We start from the raw sequence: 22,187 nt of genomic DNA, 5'->3' as shown, positions 1-22,187 counted from the left end.
AGTTGGTGGAATATAGTTCCCCTAGTGAGTGTGTAATATTTACTCCCAACACCCGAATGCCTCCCGGACTCCAACAGAGCTGTGACGCTTCCATCGCTTTGGGGAATTCAATTTATGTAAGTCCGAGATTTAAAATTTCAGGCTTTGTTATATACATTTGGAGGCCGGCTATTTTACCGAAACTTTCTAATTGAGCCAGTGCCGCGGTTAAGAATCTCTCGGGTTAGAGAGCACAAGAAGCATGTCATCTGCATATGCCAACAGCTTGTGTGTGTCCACCCCAAAGGATATGCCTTGTTTAGTATCTGAATGGTGAATTTGCAACAGTAAGGGTTATGTATTGCATAAATAAGAGGTGATAGGGGACACCCCTATTTTGTTCCTCTACGAAGGGAGACTTGCAGGGATAGCTGGCCATTTATAAACAATCTGGCTTAGGGGTTTACATAATTGGCTCGTACCATCGCTAAAGACCTGGGGCCAAATCCCATGGCGGCTAGAGTGTTGAGCAAAAAGGACATTTCGACGCGATCGAGTGCTTTTTCAGCATCGAATGAAACCAATATGGATTTATCTTTCTTTTTAGCCACTTTTTCAATTAGATGGCAAATTCACAGAAAATATCGTGGGTTTGTCTCCCTTTTATAAATCCTGTCTGATCTGGGTGGATGAGGTTGGGCATAATAGCTTCTAGTCGCTTAGCAAGGATTTTTGTGTATATTTTTGCGTCAATATTAATGAGGGCATTCGGAAGATACGACCCGCATTTTACTGGATATTTCCCTGGTTTCAGAATGAAAATTATTTTGGCCTCTTCCATTGAATTTGTTATTTTACCATTCTTTAACAAAAGAATTAAAGTGGTCAGTTACTGATGGGACAAGAGTCGATAGACATTTTTTATAGAAGGAGGCAACATACCCGTCCGGGCCTGACGATTTATTTATGGGAAGGTTAGCTATTGCCTGCCTGACTTCCCCCCGGGTAATATCGTTATCTAAAATTACTCTGTCTGCTTCTGATATTTTTTCCAATGGGTTAGCTAACAGATATTTCTCTTGTAGGGCTTGGTCTGGTGAGTCTGATTTATATAAGGCTGTATAAAATGCCTGGAATTGAGCCGTGATTTCTTCCGTCGATGTTACTGTCTTTCCTGATATGTCTTCCACCCCCCCGAATTGATTGAGTAGCCATTTTCTGTGTTAGTTGTCTGGCTAAGAATGTGTCCGCTCTATTAACTTTTATATATACCCTTTCTTTAAATACAATAAGCTTTTTTGGTGCGTATTAAGTCGAGTCTTCTCCTAGCACTCCAGTATTGTCTTTGGAGTTTCATTGATGTATCTACCTCCATTTGTTTTAAAGTGCCCTTTACCTCCCCCTCCAAGTTCATTTCAAATGTACGCTTTAACTTTCCCCTGTGCGCTTGTATTGCAATAATCTCCCCTCTAAGGGTGGCCTTAATCGCATCCCAAACCATATCTAGACCTGTTTCGCCTCCAAGATTGGATCTAAAGTAGTCTGTTATTTTGCCATCTATTTCATTGCATAGGACTCGATCCGAGAGTATCTCTCTTGCAAATTTCCTGCTCCATAATGTAGAGGAGAATTTAGAAAAAATAAGATCCATCGTCAGGGAGCATGATCTGAAATGGAAATTGTATGGGTATCTATTTGTATCAGTCTACCTATCAATCTAACTGAGACGCAGAAATAGTCAATTCTTGAGAAGGATTTGTGAACATGAGAATAATAAGTGTATGCCCTTTCCTCTCCTTTCAAGGTAGGCCATTTATCTTTAAGCGTCAGGTGGTCACATTTCTGTTTCAAGGCTAATGACGGTGCAGGGCTTGCATTTTTGGTAATAGAGCTTCTATCTTGTACCGGCTCCCATGCAATGTTCAGATCTCCCATCAGGATCACTTGATCCTGAACAAATTGTTATAATTTGGCTAATACAGACTTCAAGAAACCCTCCTGCCCGGTGTATGGGGCATATAAAGAAACCAAAGTTAGAGTCAGTGGTCCCATCTGTACCAGAAGGAAGAGGAACCGTCCCTGTTTATCAGCTTGTACTTTCTTAATAGTGACCTGCGTGTCCGCCCTAAAGGCTATCAACACTCCCGCTGACTTGTCCTTTGCATTAACCTGCCTAAGTATCGGGAAATGTTTTAACTTCAACTTATAACAATCTTGATACTTAATGTGCGTTTCCTGTAGGGCAATAAGATCAGGCTGATATGTACATAATACCCGTTCCAACTTCCTTCTCTTAACAGGGGAATTAAGCCCCTGATATTAAGTGTTAAGCATCTCAATATGACGGTGTAGTGTTAGAATGCTAGCATGGAGATACCTCTTAAAGTCGGACAGTATAAGCCTCAAATTGTCATCCCGTGTGCCGTTTATCCCCACAAACCACCCCCTCCAACTTTAAACTTATTCCCCCCAACATATCCCAATACATTCCGCTTTCCCTGGTGTAGACCATCCTTGCTACTCTCTCCATGGACTTTGTCCTAAGAGACGGCCTACAATCTAAGCCAAGGATATGTGCAGGGTATTCGAAAACCCTCTGAATAAGTCTATTATGAGTTCCAAGATGAGCATCAGCTGTGCCACATCATTAGAAATAGCTTTGTTGTTCTAATATAGTGTACCTTATTTTACCTTAACGTGTTCTGCTGAGCGATTTATCCTCTCCTTATTCCATCAGCATGGTGGGGGTTGTTTCTCTGACATGGGAGGCCCCTTTTGGGTTTTTGTTCGATATCTTTGTACAGTTGTCCACTCCCAGTGTCGCGGTCCGCAAGGTGCGTATACTCGGGTCGCAGTAGCTTGATCCCTCTGATCTTCCTGGTCGAGGTGTAGAATACAGGCCCTCTTCTCCTTGTTAGTGATTCAGTGTTGTTTCCCCTCCCAAGTAAAATGCAGGCCGAATGGGAAGGTCCATCTGTAAGGTATTTCTTGTAGTTGCAAGTGTTGCAGGATATCACGCATGTCCCTTCTTTTTTGTAGCGTAAGTGGGGAAATATCCTGGTACAATTGAATTTCGTTCCCATTAAGTCTGATTTGTGTTGCTTTTCTGGCTTCTCGTAGGATTTGTTCCTTCTGGGGGTAACACCAGGGTATCTCTGGGTCGGGCTGCCGGATCCTGGCGCATCGGTCCTACCCTATGGATTCTATCTATAGGAATTGTTACCTCTGCTTCTGCTTTCAGTAATTCCTTGAAGACTCCCGTAACTTCCTCTTTTAAGAGTGAATCACTCAATGACTCTGGAATGTTTCGTATGCGAATGTTAGATCTTTTCGGTCTGTTCTCGAGATCCTCAAATTGCAACTCTACATTATGTGTTGCCCGTGCCAAGTGTTCGAGGAGCTCTTCTGATTGTGTAGACTTCTGTGCCAAGTCTTGTAGTGCCTTCTCATTGCTGTCTGTTCTTTCTTCAAGAGATGCAATGTCCTTATGTATGTCAACCAAGGTAGATTTGAATTCTGTTGTAAAATTATTGAATTGCAGTTGTAGGGAGGAAGAAAGTTTATCCTGAAATCCTTGAAAGCACTGTTCCATATACTCTTTCGAGGGCGCCATATTGCTCTGTGTGGTGTCCTCCGGTTCCTCCAGCAGTTCACTTGGATGCTCTGATTGTTTCTGCGTGTCCCCTGCCCTGAGCCAATAGGATTCTCTTTGTGGGTAAGTGGAAGCTTAGGGAGGCGGTCTTTCCTTTTCTCTTCGGGCATGGCATTAAACAAATGCACCAGCTGAGTAACACTCACTTATGAATGTCAGTTATAATTAGATGTATTGCTTATTTTCAACTGCGTTTTAGAATTCAAACCTTCCTGAAATTATTCAATACAGATCTTATAGTGGGGAATTTTCCCTTATTGCCTCTTCATATGCCAGGGTATCAGCACATGATACATTTCTTCCACCAACCATATGATTGCGATGCCTGTGAAAAAGTCTAGTTTTTATAGCAGACTGTGCACTGTTGATCTGTGAAGGCCTGTCCTCGTTGGCCCTCTGTGGGTAATGCCAGCCGCCCTTGTGTTTAGAAAAAGCTGTTACAAAATGATATCCCTTGCCTTAATATTCTCTCTCTGAATCAGCGCTCTGTTAGAAGCAATCTGTGTAAACCCAGCTGGGGGTAGCGTAACTGCAGGTCTCTTGATCCAACAAATGACCACCTAAATAAAAATATGTTCTGCTGCTATGCGGGGTGTTAATTGCATCTGGGTGTCTTTGCAGTGTTAGCTGTGTATACCCACACAACAACGTGAAAAGAAAGAGAGTATAAGCGTGGCGCTTCAAAGTGTTGCCTTCCCAACTTCTGCTCCTCCCAGTCTTCTCTACACCCCACACCGATGAATTGGAGGGGGTGAAAGGTATTAATGTTGGTGGAATATTTTGCAGGATGTTTCCCCCTTTCTACCTGTAGCTTGCTACACGCCTGGGAAAAGACCTTCCGATATAGATGTGTCACGACCCACATCCAGAAACCCCCCTGGCAAGTCCATGGGCCAGGAGAGGTCTTGGCACGGGTCTCCAACAAACTTAGGCATCCTTTGCCTAGGCCCTCTTGGGGCCAGTCCTGGCACCTTTGGCGCTAGGCTCATACTTAATAAAGACTTGTGTTTAGGGAACTACTTTATTTCAAGTGCCAGCAAACATGGAGGCATCCACATAGCTTGGCTCCTTGGAACCAAGCTATGCGGTATAGTGTTTTGGGTTTGGTAGCCTAGGAACTACTTTACCTGGACTACTTTCTTGAAGCTATTTAAACCACACCCGACTTGGATAACACGCTTCGCATTACTTTGCAATCCTGCAACGTGACGCTCATCGTGTTCAGCTGTACCCGCGAACCTCGGAAGAACAGCATCTGTAAAGAGACAAAAGGACATCGTTAGTAGCAGCAGCTTACCTGTAATTTTCATCGTTAGCCACCCACAGCTCCTGCGAACAGCATCCTAGGATCAGCGCGTCTCCCGGACCGACGAATCTGCAAAAAAAGGGAGAAACAAGACATTAGACACTTTTACATCATAACGAATTGTGCTGAAAAGCGTACCTCACAAGTCGCCCCTCGACCAGCATCGCCTTGGGATTTCATACATCGGGTGAGCACCGCAATCTATAAGAAAGAAAAGACAACAGGTTAGCAAAGGCAAGGCATCACAGCGCTGCGCATAGCGCCTACTTACCACATCATAGAGCTCTTTATATGCCATAATTTACCGGTGAGACCCAATTCAGCTAATGCATCACATTGGACTTCCGCGCACCTAAGGAAGAGAAAGAGACATTTATTAAACCAAGAAAGGCATGCAAGAATAACAATATACAACAGCAATAAGACCTACCTGAAAGACTAAAAGCGGGCCAGCATCAGTGAAGTAACTAGATCGCATTTGCCCACAAAGGACAACGCGCCCCTGCCAAGACGGCAGGACGGAGAGCACACCTGAATTAACAACAAGGTGAGGAGAGGTCCAGAGGGGCTGTGGGCATACCGGGTGGTGGGGGGCTGCTTTCCCCAGTTGCCCAATCTTGAACATTGCCCTCCTGTATTCCAGGCAGAACTTCCCCGCTGGTCACACCTGGGAACCGCAGAGAAGGATACCAGAGTCCCTACGGCTGGGTGGCGTCCCTGTGGATACCAGGTGAGCGTAACAGAACGCGAAGCCTGCCAAACCAATCCACCTGGGCGCCATGGGGACATCAGAATTAGACCAATTGGCCCAATTGTTAGGAGAACTTTGTGCCGAGGTTCATTCTGCCCGACAAGAGACTAACGCTCTCCGGAGAGACTTATTAGTGACTAAAGAGCACACTGAAGAAATTAGCAGGCAATACTTGCAATCACAAGCAGGACAGACGCCTCTACCTGGAAACAACCCAACAATGCAAAATCCTACAATGCCATCCGGTACAAATCATGTTACCGGGAACAGTTCCTTTGGCACCACCGGAGAGGTTTGCAGGTGATCCACGGAAATACGCAGCTTTCATGAATCAGTGTCGCCTTCACTTTCTTTGCAGGCCTGGAGCATTCCCAAATGACCAAGCTCGGGTAGCCTTTGTTTTATCATACCTGAGTGGTAGCGCAGCAGATTTGGTCGGTACCATTGGTGACCCATGATGATCCTTTATTACATGACTTTGGGGGATTTCAGAGGGAAATGGAAAATCTTTTTGCTCACCATACCCGAGAGCAAGCAGTGGACAATGAACTCCTTTCTCTCTGACACGGGAATCAGGACTTGTTAACGTACATTGCTACTTTCAACAGATTGGTTGCTGAAGCTAGGTGGCCTGAAAACAAAAGAACCACATTGTTTCATCGGGGCTTACGAGGCAAATTAAAAGACGTTCTAGCTCAAGTGGTTGATCCTCCTAGAGACTGTTCTGAATTCATAGATTTGGTCGTACAACTAGACCACCGGTTGCAAGACCGAAAAGCAGACCGTTCCAAAATGGACCCTCGGGCTGTGTACGTTCGATCTAGAGACAATGTAACTCGAGTACAAGAAAATACTGTGGAGCCCATGCAAATCGGAGGGGTACGACCTCCACTAACAAAACAAGAGTGAGATAAAAGGAGACAACAACAACTACGTCTGTATTGCGGAAGACCAGGGCATTTCCTGAAGGACTGCCCAGTGAAACCTCCAAGGAAGATCGTCGGGCCACGGAAAAAGATGAAGAGAGGGAATCTAAGTCGGAAAACTACCCAGCTCGGCAAACGTAGAGGACAGTTTGTCGAGTGAGAGAAAAGAGCCACCGACCTCACAATTTGCAATACCAGTGATCTTAATTAATAAACAACGGTCGTCAAGAATGCATGCCGTTGAAGCATACATCGACAGCGGAGCAGTTGGGAATTATATAGCTCAAGGTATAGTAGTAAGGTAAATGCACACCTAATTAGAGAAAGTATTGCGAAGTATTGTTTAAACACCCACAAGGAGTGATCTCTATATTCTTATGAGGTGCAGAGGAGGAATAGAGGGTTTTGGCACAACAACCCTATAGTAAATAAGAACAAAGGAAGAGGACCCAAGGTTGGAGTCCTCCCGTCCCCTGCACACTCTAAGTCTACGCAACAGGGGCGTAGATATTTTAAGGTAAAATTCAAAATATTTGTTTTTAGACTATCTATAGGAAAATGATTTGTCGAGACTATTAACTTAGAACAGAAGAACAATCGTTTTGGTTTATTAGGTGTTCAAAAGTGGAATGAGCACCTATTTATTAATACATAAAACAATGTGTAGTCAAGGCAGGAAAAACACAACAACATTATAATGTCAACGTAAAGATGATTGATTGAGATTCCACTTTCTGTGGCTTGACGCGTTTCGAGGAGATTCCTCTTCTTCAGAAGCCTTTGTGGATCTACTGTCTGACTGGTAGTACAGGTATGGGGGTGTCTTGCGTATCCATCAATAACTCTCCAAAGAGGAAAATGCCTGCTCGTGCCTCGTGTGTCAAGGTCCAGATATATTCTATTTTAATTTGGCTCGTGTATGCTGTGGCGAGCCAAATTAAAACGGAAACATCATAACGGAATCATTGATGAGTGCTTGAAGAAAATCTGGCAAGCAGAATAGAATATATCTGGACCTTGACACACGAGGCACGAGCAGGCATTTTCCTCTTTGGAGAGTTATTGATGGATACGCAAGACACCCCCATACCTGTACTACCAGTCAGACAGTAGATCCACAAAGGCTTCTGAAGAAGAGGAATCTCCTCGAAACGCGTCAAGCCACAGAAAGTGGAATCTCAATCAATCATCTTTACGTTGACATTATAATGTTGTTGTGTTTTTCCTGCCTTGACTACACATTGTTTTATGTATTAATAAATAGGTGCTCATTCCACTTTTGAACACCTAATAAACCAAAACGATTGTTCTTCTGTTCTAAGTTAATAGTCTCGACAAATCATTTTCCTATAGATAGTCTAAAAACAAATATTTTGAATTTTACCTTAAAATATCTACGCCCCTGTTGCGTAGACTTAGAGTGTGCAGGGGACGGGAGGACTCCAACCTTGGGTCCTCTTCCTTTGTTGTAATTATATAGCTCAAGACCTGGCTGCAGAGATGGGGCTTCCCCTATGTTCCAAGCCAACTACAGACAAGGTAACTACGGTGGATGGGACAGAAATCGCTTCCGGACCCGTAACCCAATGCACAGCCGAGATAACCTTGCTGTGCCAGGACGGACATCGGGAACTTATTTCATTCGATCTCATCAAGACACCTCAATTCCGGCTCATACTAGGGATGCCATGGTTAGTCGCTCACAACCCTTTGATTGACTGGCGGGCAAAGAAATTAACCTTCCTGTTAACCCCAGCCTGTTATTATCAAGAACAGAAAACTGCTTTCAGTATCTCTACGACTTCCAGAGCGACAGCATCAACCCTGGGAGTAACTAATACCTTACTATAGACAACAGATAACCACACACTTGTGGATTTCTCCCGTCCCCTGCACACCCAAAAGTATTGTGAACACAACCAATTAGTGAATGATTCCTATATATTCAATTCTGTAATTCAAAAAGAACACTTTGCTAATAACTCTTGTCTTATAAAAATTCTTTACTCAAAGAAATGTATATATACACACTTATTCATTTATGTTAGACCATACATAATACCAAACTGTTGAATTTCAAATTTTACTTTGTTGATCATTTCACAATTCGAAATAGACAATATACAGTATGACGTTTGATTATTCAATAATAACCCATCTGGGCAATATTTTCTAGAATAACAATCCGTTAACTTGTGTCTCTACGCGTTTCGGGGTTTGATGCTCCCCTTCTTCAGGAGTTGTCTATTTTCTTCAAAGGTCTTGTAGTTCCATCTATAATAAACAATTTAGATTTATAGGTTTTAAATTCCATTATTCTTTTGTTTTTCACTGTCACTGTCACTTTAATTATGATCTCATAATTAACTAGATGATTTTGACTAATTCAGTACGGTTTCTCACTCATTATCAGAATTGCCTGTTCAACTTAATGCCAACAATACCAGATAAATAAGAATAGTTCAATCCTTTTACACTAATCCAGTTAAAAAAATATATACCCAGATGGGATGTCCAGATTTTAGCATGTTAACTTCTTTAGTTAGATTCATTAAAATATTCACCTGTGTGATACTTCCAATGGTGTCTCCCACTTCTGTTTGGAATCTCACCACTGCTTGTGCAGTAAGCTGCCCTTGGTGATGCAATTAGGTCCCTCCTAGTGCCAATGATGCCCTTTTGATTATCTCAATGTGTAGACCGTTCTGTGAATAAAAGTTCACAATTTGTGGTAAACTGTCTCCCCAGTTATTGTATTACAGAAATTGTAGAGACTTTATTGCTTACCTATCTACTTGGTTGTTGATGAATTAATGTTGGCTGAATATTGCCCTTCGTGATCACTATTCAGAATTTGGTTCATCTGAAAACTCTCCTTTAGGTCTAAGGGAAAAAAATCCTTTATCACTATATTGTCCTCTTAAAAATGGGGGGGGTTGAACTTAAGGTCAATGTCATCATACATGTAAAACTCTATTTTCTATCTCCAGCATTTACCTTGTCAAACAGAAGTCTCTGTATCTCTAACTCCCAAGCGCCAAATTCTGCAGCCTCGCGTGCGAACGGCCGTAAAATGGCCGCCGTTCTATTTATTTACGTTCTATGTGTGACGTCATCACGTGATAACGCAATGACATCATACGCACCACCGTTCTGTCTTAGTTCAATGTGTTCGTTCGATGTGTTCGTTGTTTATGTTAATATCTCATGGTTTGTCGACCTGCATGGATGATATCATCACATGCCGCTGTTCTTAGTTGTGGCTTTGTCCTTTAAGGATGGTTTAAAAAGGCCCTTGTGGTGTCATTAGGCAAATTACTATATGATGGGTAATCCCATATATTTTCACCAGGGGTGTCTCAAGTTAATTCTGAGATCATAAACGTGCTCACAATTTGTTTTACCATTTCTTGGCAATGAAGATGAAAGTATATGAAAGTATATCCAACCATTAGACATTAGTCATAATGTATTGTTCGTTCTCTTCTGTACATTCTGAATTGTATATATAATGTATTCCCGTTCATCTCCATGAATTTACCACATTTCAATATGATTCGTGTCCATTTTTTCATTTAAACTATATTTTTTTCATCATAGATATTATATACAGTAAGAATAGATACACATTTTAGTACTTGATACTTTCTTGGACTCACCAGTTACTTTACAGACCATATTTATATCAATTTGTACTGTAATCTGAGTTGTTAATAATGCTTTTTATCTATGATCCACCCACATTCCAGATCTATTTGGTTTTTATGGTAGTCTATATTGCATGTATTCTACATATAGATTCACTTTCCTTTTGTTCACAGAAATACCCCAAGGTTGTATTCTTCATTCATACCCCTAGGTGACATGGAGTCCAGTTTCTCAATCCAATATATCTCTCTCTGATTTAATTTTTTAGTATGATTTCCTCCACGTGGAGATCTTTTTACTACTTCCAAAATGATAACCTTTAGTTGTGAAATGTTGTGTTTGTTCTCATTAAAGTGGCGTGCAACTGGTGATCTTATATTCTTAGTTCTAATGTTGCTCTTATGTTCATGCCAATGTTCCTTGGCTTTTCTGTTCGTTTGACCAATGTAAAATATTCCACATGGACAACTAAGTCCATAGATCACAGATTTCGTGTTGCATGTGGCATAATCCCTAAATTTAATCCTCATACCATTGTATGGATGTCGTACATGGGTGCCTTTGATTATGTTGTTGCAATGTCCACAGTTTAAACACGCAAAGGTTCCTGTTTTTCTTGTTTGTAGAGACATCTGTTTCTCTTTTGGTGGTCTTTCAGCATGTACTAGCTGATCTTTAAAATTCCGGCCTCTTTTGTATGCTATGATTGGTGGTTTAGGGAACAATTTATTCAACTGTTGGTCCATTTCAATAATTCTCCAATTCTTCTTGATCATCCTGGCGACATGATGGCTTTGTCCCGAATATTTTAAGGCATATATGAATGGTGTTTCATTTGATTTCACTCTTGGAGTGAGTAATTCTTCTCTTGTTAATCTCTCTGTTTTCTCTCTGGCTCTCTCTATGATATTGTTTGGGTATCCCCGTTTTCTGTATTTCTCAGTCATGGTGAGATTTGCTTCTTCCAATGTTGTAGGTGTCGAGATTATATGCTTCAAGCGTAGAAATTGGCTGTATGGTAGATTGTCTCATAGGTGTTCTGGGTGGTGACTCAGATAATGTAGTGAATTGTTTACATCTGTTTTCTTATGGTATATGTTTGTTGTTATGTCTTGTGGTCCTATCTCCAATTCAACGTCCACAAAATGTAATTTGGGTGTACCCACTTCCATGGTAAATTTTATTCTATCGTGAATTGAGTTCAGGAAGTCTAAAAATAAGTCGACATCTGTCCTTGTTCCTCTCCAGACCACAAACATGTTGTCTATAAATCTCTTCCAAATTACCAGGTTGGACATCCATCTTTGTTCAGTTAATATTCGCGTGCTCTCCAAGAAGTACATGAATAAGTTTGCATATGCGGGTGCCATTGATGACCCCATGGAGGTGCCTGCTGCTTGTATGTAGAATTGATTACCATATCTGAAGTAATTATTGACAAGTATGATCTTACTTAGTTCCAATAGGAAGACTTTATTCGCTGTGCATTCGTTGGTGTTAACTAGCATCCATTCTAGGGCCTCCAGTCCATCTTGGTGGGGAATCGAGGTGTATAGACTTTGTACATCAAAAGATAATAGTGTATCGTCTTCCCTGATTTCTGGTAAGTTCTTCAGTATGTTTAGGAAATCCGTGGTATCTTTCAAATATGTCGTAGTGGTCTGGACTAATGGTTGTAAGGCCTTATCTACATAGACTGCCAAGGGGTTAAAAATACTGTCAGTTCCTGCTACTATTGGACGTAGTGGTGGTGTTTGTTGGTTCTTGTGTATTTTAGGCAATCCGTAGAATACCGGTGTTATTGGAAATTCTTTGGTGAGAAATTTCTTGGTCTTCTCAGAGATCCATCCCTCCTCTGCAGCTTTCTCCAATGTTGTTTCGATAATGTCCTTTATTTGTTTAGTGGGGTCTTGTGTAACCTTAATATAGGTTCCTTCGTCATTTAGTAATTCTTTAATTCCATTGTCATAATATGTTGTATCCATTATGACTATTGCCCCTCCCTTATCAGCTGGTTTCAGAGTTAAACTCAGGTCATCTGCTAATTCTTTAATTAGTTGGCTTTGGTGTCTTCTGATGTTGTAATTCCTAATTTTATTGAAGCTGACCCTCTTGAGGTCCTTTTGCATTTGTTCCTCGAACATTCTTATTCCAATGCTATTCACCTGTGGGTCGAAGGTACCTTTCGGTTTTATTTCCAGATATTCATGTGGTACAGTTGGTTCCCCCATCGTCGTGTTAGTGTCGAAAAATACTTTCAATCTCATTTTTCTGGTTAATCTGTGTAAATTGACCTTCTCTTCTAATAAACTAGAGTTCTGTGTGGGTATAAAGGACAATCCTAGATTGAGAATGTCTAGTTGTTCTTTGGTTAATGGTTTGCTCGAAATATTAATCATTAGTTGTTCGGTTTCTTTTTGGGTCTTAGATTTCTTTTTGCCTCTTCTCGCTGTCTTCCTTCTAAAAAAGAAGAAGAAGAAGGTTCGTGTTTGAAGTTGTCGCTTCTTGTGATGTATGTAGATTCGGAGCTTGTCTCGGGATGTTCTCTGCGTTGGTACGATCTTCTCCACTATTGGGTGCTTCACTGCTCAGATCACTAGTGTTGTCTTCAGTATTCCTCGGGTTCGGTGGTTGTCTCTTCTCTGGTATGGGTCTTCTTTGAGCGTAGTGTACCTGCCAGGTATATACAATGTCCTGTAAATAGTCCAAAGTATCTCTCCTGAATTTACGAACTTTACGTTGTTCTATTTCTTTCTTATAATTCTCTAGGGATTCATTGACCTCTGTTAGAATTTTATTCAAATCTTCCTTGTTTTTAAACTTGCTTAATTGTTCTGATAGATCTTCAATTTCTTTGTCCAAATTATTGACTGATTTCGATAGTTCTTCAATCGTCAAGAGAATTAGATCCAGTGAACATTTGTTTAAAATGTGTTCCCATTTTTTCACAAACTCAGCATTCTCTCTGCAAAGGGTTGGTTTCAGATATACACAAAGTCCTCTTGGTATGCGTTGGGCTCGGAAGTACTAGGCTAGCGTGGTGGCATGTAGTTTTTGAGATATTTCTCTTCTAATGGTGCATTCTAACTGATACCTTGCCTGAGGAATACCACGATTTCCCGGATGTATTCCAGAAGGACCAAGCAAACACGCTGCCGCCGCACAGGCCCTATGACTGTCAGATCGTCAGATCGACCTTGTTCCAGGTGCTCAAGTCCCTTGCGGTAGAATCTATGCTCTTACGGAACCTGAACACCTTCATCTGAACTCTTATTTAGACCAGTACCTTGCAAACTGATTCATCCGTCCATCAAAGTCCCCTGCAGCCAGTCCTTTGTTCTTCGTACCGAAAAAAGAAGGGGACTTAAGAACCTGTATTGACTACCGTGCATTAAACCAGATCACTGTGAAGAACCGTTACCCCTTGCCACTTATCCCTGAAATGTTGGACCAGGTCAAAGATGCCCAGATTTACATCAAATTGGACCTTCGAGGAGCGTACCACCTGCTCCGGGTCAGAAGCAGAGACGAGTGGAAAACTGCTTTCCGTACCAAATACGGTTTGTACGAATATCAAGTCATGCCCTTTGGGTTATGCAACGCTCCTGCAGCATTTCAATATTTCATGAATGACGTCTTGAGAGAGTTAATTGATGTCTGCGCTCTAGTGTACATAGATGATATCCTAGTGTACGCAACCTCAAAACAGGATCATATCAAGCACGTCCGTTCAGTCCTCACCAAGCTCTGTGAACATTGTTTATATGCAAAGCTTGAAAAGTGTTTTTTCACGTCATCAAAGTTGAGTTTCTGGGTTTTATTCTTACTCCAGGAGGCATCAGAATAGACCTGCATAAAGTAGACGCCATTTTGAAATGGCCATCACCAATGTCAGTAATGTCAGTAAAAGGGGTACAAAGCATGTTGCGAACTTCTATCGCCGGTTCATACCAGACTTCTCTCAGGTCGTACACCCCATCACTGTATTGCTACGAAAAAACAACAAAAAATGTGCCTGGACCGAAGAAGCAGAAAAAGCAGAAAAAGCTTTTCAGGAACTGAAGAAAAGGTTCACCTCTGCGCCAATCCTGCGACATCCTCGCCCAGATCTTCCTTATATCGTGGAAACGGACGCTTCCAGTATAGCAATGGGAGCTGTCCTCTCACAAAGAGATCCAGAAACCGGCCAGCTACATCCAGTGGCCTTCTGGTCGACAAAATTCTCACCTCCGGAGATTAATTACGCCATCACGGACAAAGAACTCTTGGCGATTGAATCAGCCTTTAAAGCCTGGCGGCACTACCTTCTGGGGGCCAGACACACCATTACAGTTATCACGGACCACCAAAACCTGCAATATCTTAAAACAGCTAAAGCCCAGTCTTCACGCCAGTTGCGGTGGGCCCTTTTCTTCGCCGAATATTATTATGTCATCACATTTCGACCAGGGGTCAAGAATGGAAAAGCTGACGCATTCTCTCGTACAGGCACTGATGACATAGTATATACGACCCCAGACCCAGTCCCCATCATACCGGAAGCCAATCTCTTGGGCTTCACTACGGCCTTAACCCAAGTAGTACTGAGAAACGAGATTCAACGAACCATGAATCCAGATACTTTCCTTGCATGGCAAGCGCAGGGGGAACAGTATTCCATCAAAGATCACTTACCCTTTTTTAAGGATTATCTGTATGTACCCACCAAGGACTTACAACAACAAATCATTTCAGGTTATCACGATTCTCTGATCGAAGTGCACCCTGGAATCACCAAGACTCTAGCCAAGGTAAAACAGAACTTCTGGTGGCCTGCCTGGCATAAAGACGTCATCCAATATATTGAGTCCTGTGGAGTCTGCGCACAAAAGTCGCAAAAACAAAAAACATCCAGTCTTTTGCAACCTTTGGACATTCCTCCCACTCCATGGCACACTCTTTCCCTCGACTTCATCACTGACCTACCTCCCAGTCAACGGTTTAACACCATTCTTGTAGTCGTGGACTTATTCTCAAAGATGGCACACTTTATTCCGCTCAAAGGCCTCCCTGACGCATCCACTTTAGCCACAGTGTTCCTGGATGGTATTGTTAAACTATGTGGCTTCCCATCAGTCCTGATCTCCTATCGAGGTAGCCAGTTTGTCTCCAACTTCTGGAGAAAGTGTTGTGCAATGGCACAAATTGACATCCGGCTATCCACTAGCCATCACCCCCAAACAGACGGTCAGACTGAGAGGACCAATCAGACCCTCGAGCAAGACCTACGGTGCATGTTGCACCATGAACTAAGAGACTGGAAAGACTTACTATGGATAGCCGAGTACGCATATAACAATTCCTTGCATTCCAGTACTGGACAAACACCCTTTTATACCCTTTATGGTAGGCACCCACATACCTCAGAACTGGATCTCCCAACCAGTTTGGAAATGCCAGCAGTAAAAACCCTTCACACCAACATCACTCAGCCTTTCATAAAGGCCAAAGAACATCTTATTCTCGCCAAAGAAAAGCAAAAGAAATTTGCTGACCAACACCGAAAAAAAGCCCCTGACTATCAGGTAGGAGACAAGGTTTGGCTGGCTACCAGATTTGTACCCATCAAGGGAACCCGGACCTTTCAACTCAGGTACTTAGGGCCTTACACCATCAAGGCAATTATTAATCCAGCGGCCGTTACACTAGATTTACCACCTAACCTACAAATCCACCCGGTATTTCATGTTTCCCTTTTAAAAACCAATGCAGCCCGGTACACGGATTGGGGCACCACCAAAACCCATACTTATTGACGGAGAACCAGAATTCGAAGTCAGAGGCATCCTGGATTCCAAGTATTCAAGGGGCAAGCTATATTATCTAATTGATTGGAAAGGATTTGGACCCCAAGATAGATCCTGGGAACCCTGTGAAAACATTCATGCACCACGTCTGATCAAAAAATATCATAGAAACTTTACAACTAAACCTGGGCCGGACAGAAGGAACACCTTGAGAGGGGCCTTGGGGGGGAGTGCTGTCACGACCCACATCCAGAAACCCCCCTGGCAAGCCCATGGGCCAGGAGGGGTCTTGGCTCGGGTCTCCAACAAACTTAGGCATCCTTTGCCTAGGCCCTCTTGGGGCCAGTCCTGGCGCCTTTGGCGCAAAGCTCATACTTAATAAAGACTTGTGTTTAGGGAACTACTTTATTTCAAGTGCCAGCAAACATGGAGGCATCCACATAGCTTGGCTCCTTGGAACCAAGCTATGCGGTATAGTGTTTTGGGTGTTGTAGCCTAGGAACTACTTTACCTGGACTACTTTCTTGAAGCTATTTAAACCACATCCGACTTGGATAACACGCTTCGCGTTACTTTGCAATCCTGCAACCTGATGCTCATTGTGTTCAGCTCTACCCGCGAACCCCGGAAGAACAGCATCTGTAAAGAGACAAAAGGACATTGTTAGCAGCAGCAGCTTACCTGTAATTTTCATCGTTAGCCACCCACAGCTCCTGCGAACAGCATCCTAGGATCAGCGTGTCTCCCGGACCGACGGATCTGCAAAAAAAAGGAAGAAACAAGACATTACACACTTTTACAACATAACGAATTGTGCCGAAAAGCTTACCTCGCAAGTCGCCCCTCGACCAGCATCGCCTCGGGATTTCATACATCGGGTGAGCACCGCGATCTATGGGAAAGAAAAGACAACAGGTTAGCAAAGGCAAGGCATCATAGCCCTGCGCATAGCGCCTACTTACCGCATCATAGCGCTCTTTATACGCCATCATTTACCGGCGACCCAATTCAGCCAATGCATCACATTGGACTTCCGCGCACCTAAGGAAGAGAAAGAGACATTTATTAAACTAAGAAAGGCATGCAAGAATAAAAACAATATACAACAGCAATAAGACCTACCTAAAAGACTCAAAGTGGGCCGGCATCAGTGAAGTAACTAGATCGCATTCGCCCGCAAAGGACAACGCGCCCCTGCCAAGAAGGCAGGACGGAGAGCACACCTGAATTAACAACAAGGTGAGGAGAGGTCCAGAGGGGCCGCGGGCATACGGGGTGTTGGGGGGCTGCTTACCCCAGTTGCCCAATCTTGAACATTGCCCACCTGTATTCCAGGCAGAACTTCCCCGCTGGTCACACCTGGGACCCGCAGAGAAGGATACCAGAGTCCCTACGGCTGGGTGGGTGTCCCCGTGGATACCAGGTGAGCGTAACAGATGCCAGGAGTGTCAGTGTTCTCATTGCCTGGTCAAAGCCGCTACTGGTGAAGTCAGCTGAGCTCGTCTTGAGCACATTGAGGCATTGGACGCTGTTTCAAACCTCTAGGGGTCGCACAACTATGTTCACGTGTCCCGCTGCACACTAGACTATCAACCCACTCCAGTGGGTGCCAGGGCTTCTTCCCTCCTAGTTGAAGCAAGAGCGGGGAATACAGAGTTCCGATCTCACAGTAGAAGGGTCAGGTGTGGCACAGGACACCCTCCAGAATCAATCCTCCTCAAAATCCTCTCATTCCCAATGTTGCTGCATGACTCTGGTGCAAGTTTCTGGTAATATTTATATTTCGAAAGCGGATTTGCACAAATCTAAGCTTCCGGTGGGGCATGCAGCTCTAACTAACGTGCCTACACTGCTTGGTGGCCATCTTGGATTACTTGGCGAGAGTTTTTAATGAAGTCCTAGACCGTGTGTGTAGACTGGAGTGTTGCCAGAATCGATGTTGTGGGCGTTAATAGTCTTCATACACAAGGAAGTGAAAGTTCCAAAATGATGTGCCTCTTATAGATCAATCTTCCTCCTAAACACAGACGTTAACATTCTGGCCAAATTACTTGGGAATCGGCAAGAGTGGGTTCTTCCCTCCTTAATACACAGAGACCAAGTAGGGTTTATAAGAGGATGGCAGGGGTCCAACGACATTAGGAAAACATTGGACTTCATCCATTTAATTAATGAACAGGGACTGGACGCATGCCTGATCTCCCTGGACTCAGAGAAAGCATTCGACCGGGTTGATGGAAGTATTTGTGGAGGGTTCTGGAGAAACGTGGACTGGCCCAGAGATGGGTAGCAGCCATATATATAGGTCTCCAACACCTAGGGTCCAGATTAATGGGGTTCTGAAAGATCCCTTTAATATATCACGGAGTACTAGACAGGATTACTCATTGTCTCCATTGCTTTATGTTTTGGGCATAGAATCCCTTGCAACTGCCATCAGAGGAAACCCAAAAATTAAAGGATTACAATGTGGAGATATTGAATTTAAACTGTCAGTATTTGCCGATGATATCTTGGGTTCTTTGGGAGATGTAAAGGAGTTACTTCAGGTTTTGATGACAACAATTTGAACTTTTGGCAAATTCACTGGTCTAAAGATTAATACGATCAAATTCAAAATCCTTCCAAGTCGCCAAACGGGCTCAGTCCTTGAACATGAGAGGGAGGCACTAGACATGAGGGTGGCAAGAGAAGAAATTATATACCTAGGAATAAGTGTCCAACGACTTATCGAGATTACGATCCTTTAACTCGACCCCATTCTTGAGACCTTGCGAATGAACCTAGGAAAATGGGGTATGCTTATCCTCTCATGGTTTGGGAGGATGACATCAGTCAAGATGACATCCTCCCACTACCGCTTTATATGTTTAATGAGATCCCGTTGCCTCTGCCGGAGATTTTCTTCAGAAACTTATACAACATGATTCATAGGTTTATCTGGCAGGGGGGGAAAGTCCAGAATTAAGAGAGCCACACTGATGCTACTAAAGGAATAAGTCAGATTGGGTTCTCAGACTTCGATAATTAATACAAACCAGCCCAATGTATTGTTGGAGTATCTGAGAAACAACCACACTAATTATCGGGCGTACTTGGAGGATTTGGTAGCACACCCTAAAAAAGTTAGAGTTTCCTTGTGGACACCGACCAAGGGAATCCCTAACAGACTAAGATCTCACCCGACTAGATGTACTATGGACAGTCTGGAAAAAACAGGGACAAAATGAGAAACTATCTCCATGGCCCTCTCTGATGAGTACACTATTGGGAGACTCCATGGATCTGAGCTTGGGTGACTCCATGGATCTGAACTGCTTAAGTTTCCGTAAATCGCAAGAATGGTCAGATAGTGGCTTGGAAAGGGTCGGTCAGCTATTTCATTAGGGTAAGTTCAAGGAGTATGAAGAAGTTTGTGGAATGCTAGGTGGAGAAGCCGTAGGCGTCTTTGAGTTCTTGTGATTGAAAGGATGTATTACGGACCCTAGATGGCTCAAACAACTAGAGAGGAACCACACCACATTTGAAAAAATACTGTATCATTCGGAGCGAGGAACGGGATGGTTTAAAAATTACATAAAGTTCTTATCACTTCAGTAGGCAGGCAGAATTTTAGAAAGTTATTGGGACAGGATTGCAGGGGAAGAAATTCCAGACCCTGTTTGGGACAAGATTTATAAAGTCACGATCAATGGAAACCTACCCACAGTAGTGATGGAACACAATTTTAAGATGTTGCATGGGTGGCACAGGGACCCTTTGAAACTCTCCAAAATGTATATGGGGGCCTCCCCATTTTGTCCTCGGAGATGTTGGCAGGTGTGCTCCTTAAGTCATATATGGTGGTCATGTGCCAGGATACAGATCTCTTGGTCAGAACTTTTAAGTTCGATAAAGGAGGTAACAGGTGTTCAACTTGAATTGAAGCCACTACAAATTTTACTGGGCCTCCCCCCTAGAGAGAGAGAGTAATATCAGTTCCCGAGGATGTGGGAAGCTATGTTTGGTGCAGGAATATTGGTGGTTGCCGAAAAATGAAAGAATCAATCAGTACCTGATAAAGAATGGTTGCAAATGGTTTCGGACATTTTCACAATGGAAAAATGTACATATTTAGCCCACGACAATGTGGGTTAGTACCATGAAGAATGGGGGTTCCAGTCAAAGCTAAAGGGGGGGGGTGATCTGGGAGGGCTTGGGAAGGTAATAAGGGGAAACAGTAATTGACATGTACTTGGATATAGAAAGAAATTTAGAGCGTTGTGGAGACTATTAAATAGTACACCCAAGTTGTTGAGGGAGGTGTTGAGGAGCTCAGAAAATCATGATGTAAACAAAAGTAGGACTTCAGTGACGACATATCTTTGTCCTAGTTTTCCTAATGTAATAGTTCTGTAAGTTTCGCTCTCCAGAAATGTAAAAGTGGGTTTTTGTTGGGGGGAGGGAAAGGGTTGTTATTTTATATTGCGCTGTAAAACTTAAAAATCCAATGAAAACTTGTTTAAAAATAAAGAATAAAGGGACGCCACAGCAGACAGTTACAGGAAGGGTGGCACTTACCTTATGTGCATGGACATAGTGTGGGTCACAACATCCCACTGAAAGCATGGGATGGTCCAATGTGTATAACCCAAGATTCAGGGGTTTAAATATAACTGCAGGTGTTGCTGTTTCTGTGCCTTGCTGTGTCTTTGCCGGGATATATTCTGAGATTGGGGATCTGTTTTGTGTGATCACTGGGTAACAGCAGAAAGTTGTTATGGTAGAGAAGGGATGTGGTAAGAGGGATGCTTCGAACAAGATCTGCAGGAACGTTGATGGACAGGGCAAGACCCAAGCACTTATATCTCTCCACACCAGCTCACTAGAATCATAGGCTCTACTGTGAATGGGTATGTTACAGCCTGTGGAAGGTACAACATTGGAAAACACTGCCTGTCGCGGCAGGTAGCACATCCGCAAGAGATGCTCACCTGTCCCAGTTGTTGTTCCAGCCTACTCTCCAACAATCACATTCCTAACCCCAAAATAGCTACCCACAGAGACACACATCAATGCAGCCGAACGACTTCTAGGATCTACATCAGCCTCCAACATATCAACCCTGGTTGCTACATCATCTATGAAAATGTTTTTGCTTCACAAGCACTATTTGTAGCCACACGCTCAAGGGCAGATCTCCAATTTGGTCAGGAAGTTCTCAAAGGTCTGTTTGGTGAAAGTTAAGCATTTATATTCTTTTTCATAATGTTGCTGTACCCTCTCACTTACTTATGCTTGGAGATTCTCCCATGAATAGAGAAGTAAAGGACAGGACATGCAAGTATGTATACATTTCTCGCCATTGTACCTAATCCATTGTCCTGTTTCCTCCAAACACCCTTCCTCTGTCTTATTTTTTAAAAAATACAGCCCATAGCTAGTTCAAGAGGAAAGGGAGTGCCGTGGTGAGCCACTGGACGTGTCAGTTGACCGAGACAGGGCTTAGCTAAAGCAGATGTTGATGTCTTCCATCCTTTTCAAAGTAATACACCTTATTGTATGTTTTCTGTGCTTAGTTGAATTTGCGGGCCAAAATATTCTCAGTATGAGGAAAAGAGGACTATTGGCTAGGACTTCAGTAGCCACTTGGTTGAGTAACCTATACTTGTGTTTTCCATTTCTCTTCTACTTTTGCAGATGTGGTTCCCAGTCCCCCGGATGGACCTCCAGTCGTGGCATCTGTAACTGGAAGAATTGTCACACTGAAGTGGAATAAACCTAAGAGGCTGGACTCTGCAATAGGTAACTGTCACAAAAGAGAATAGCTACTGGTTGGGGAGTCACAAACACATTTGGAGGGCAAGTAGTTTGAAATGGATAGTGAGCCCAGGGATAAATAGTCACTTGAATACAGGGACAGTGATGGGCCTAAGGGGACATGCAATATAGGAACTGAGGTGAATGAATAGAAGGTGGATCTAGCACAGCGTGTCAACCCTGAAATGGACAGTCGCTGGGCAATAGAGATGGTGATTTGACCCAAAGAGGCTATAAGCCTTGGAATGGACAATCACTGGGAAAAATAAACTATGTATGTGATTAAGGAGGCAGAACGCCCTTAAATGGGCATTAATTGGAGAAAAGGATTGTGAAGGAG

The 22,187-nt window shown here is 43.0% G+C and overlaps 1 protein-coding gene across 4 annotated transcripts in view; it reads left to right on the top strand.

Annotated features, from left to right (window-relative positions):
- The window catches only part of SPEG (striated muscle enriched protein kinase), a 2,620,794-nt gene that overhangs the window by 1,497,891 nt on the left and 1,100,716 nt on the right, over positions 1 to 22,187 (top strand). For all 4 annotated transcript variants that reach the window (XM_069616880.1, XM_069616879.1, XM_069616881.1 and 1 more), the window contains one exon: positions 21,728 to 21,832. In XM_069616880.1, coding sequence (XP_069472981.1) covers positions 21,728 to 21,832 — 105 coding nt within the window. The remainder of the gene's footprint in view (positions 1 to 21,727; positions 21,833 to 22,187) is intronic.

The sequence above is a fragment of the Ambystoma mexicanum genome, chromosome 9 (assembly GCF_040938575.1).
Source record: "Ambystoma mexicanum isolate Mex_15411 chromosome 9, UKY_AmexF1_1, whole genome shotgun sequence".
NCBI lineage: Eukaryota > Metazoa > Chordata > Amphibia > Caudata > Ambystomatidae > Ambystoma > Ambystoma mexicanum.
This window is presented reverse-complemented; position numbering and strand designations above follow the sequence as displayed.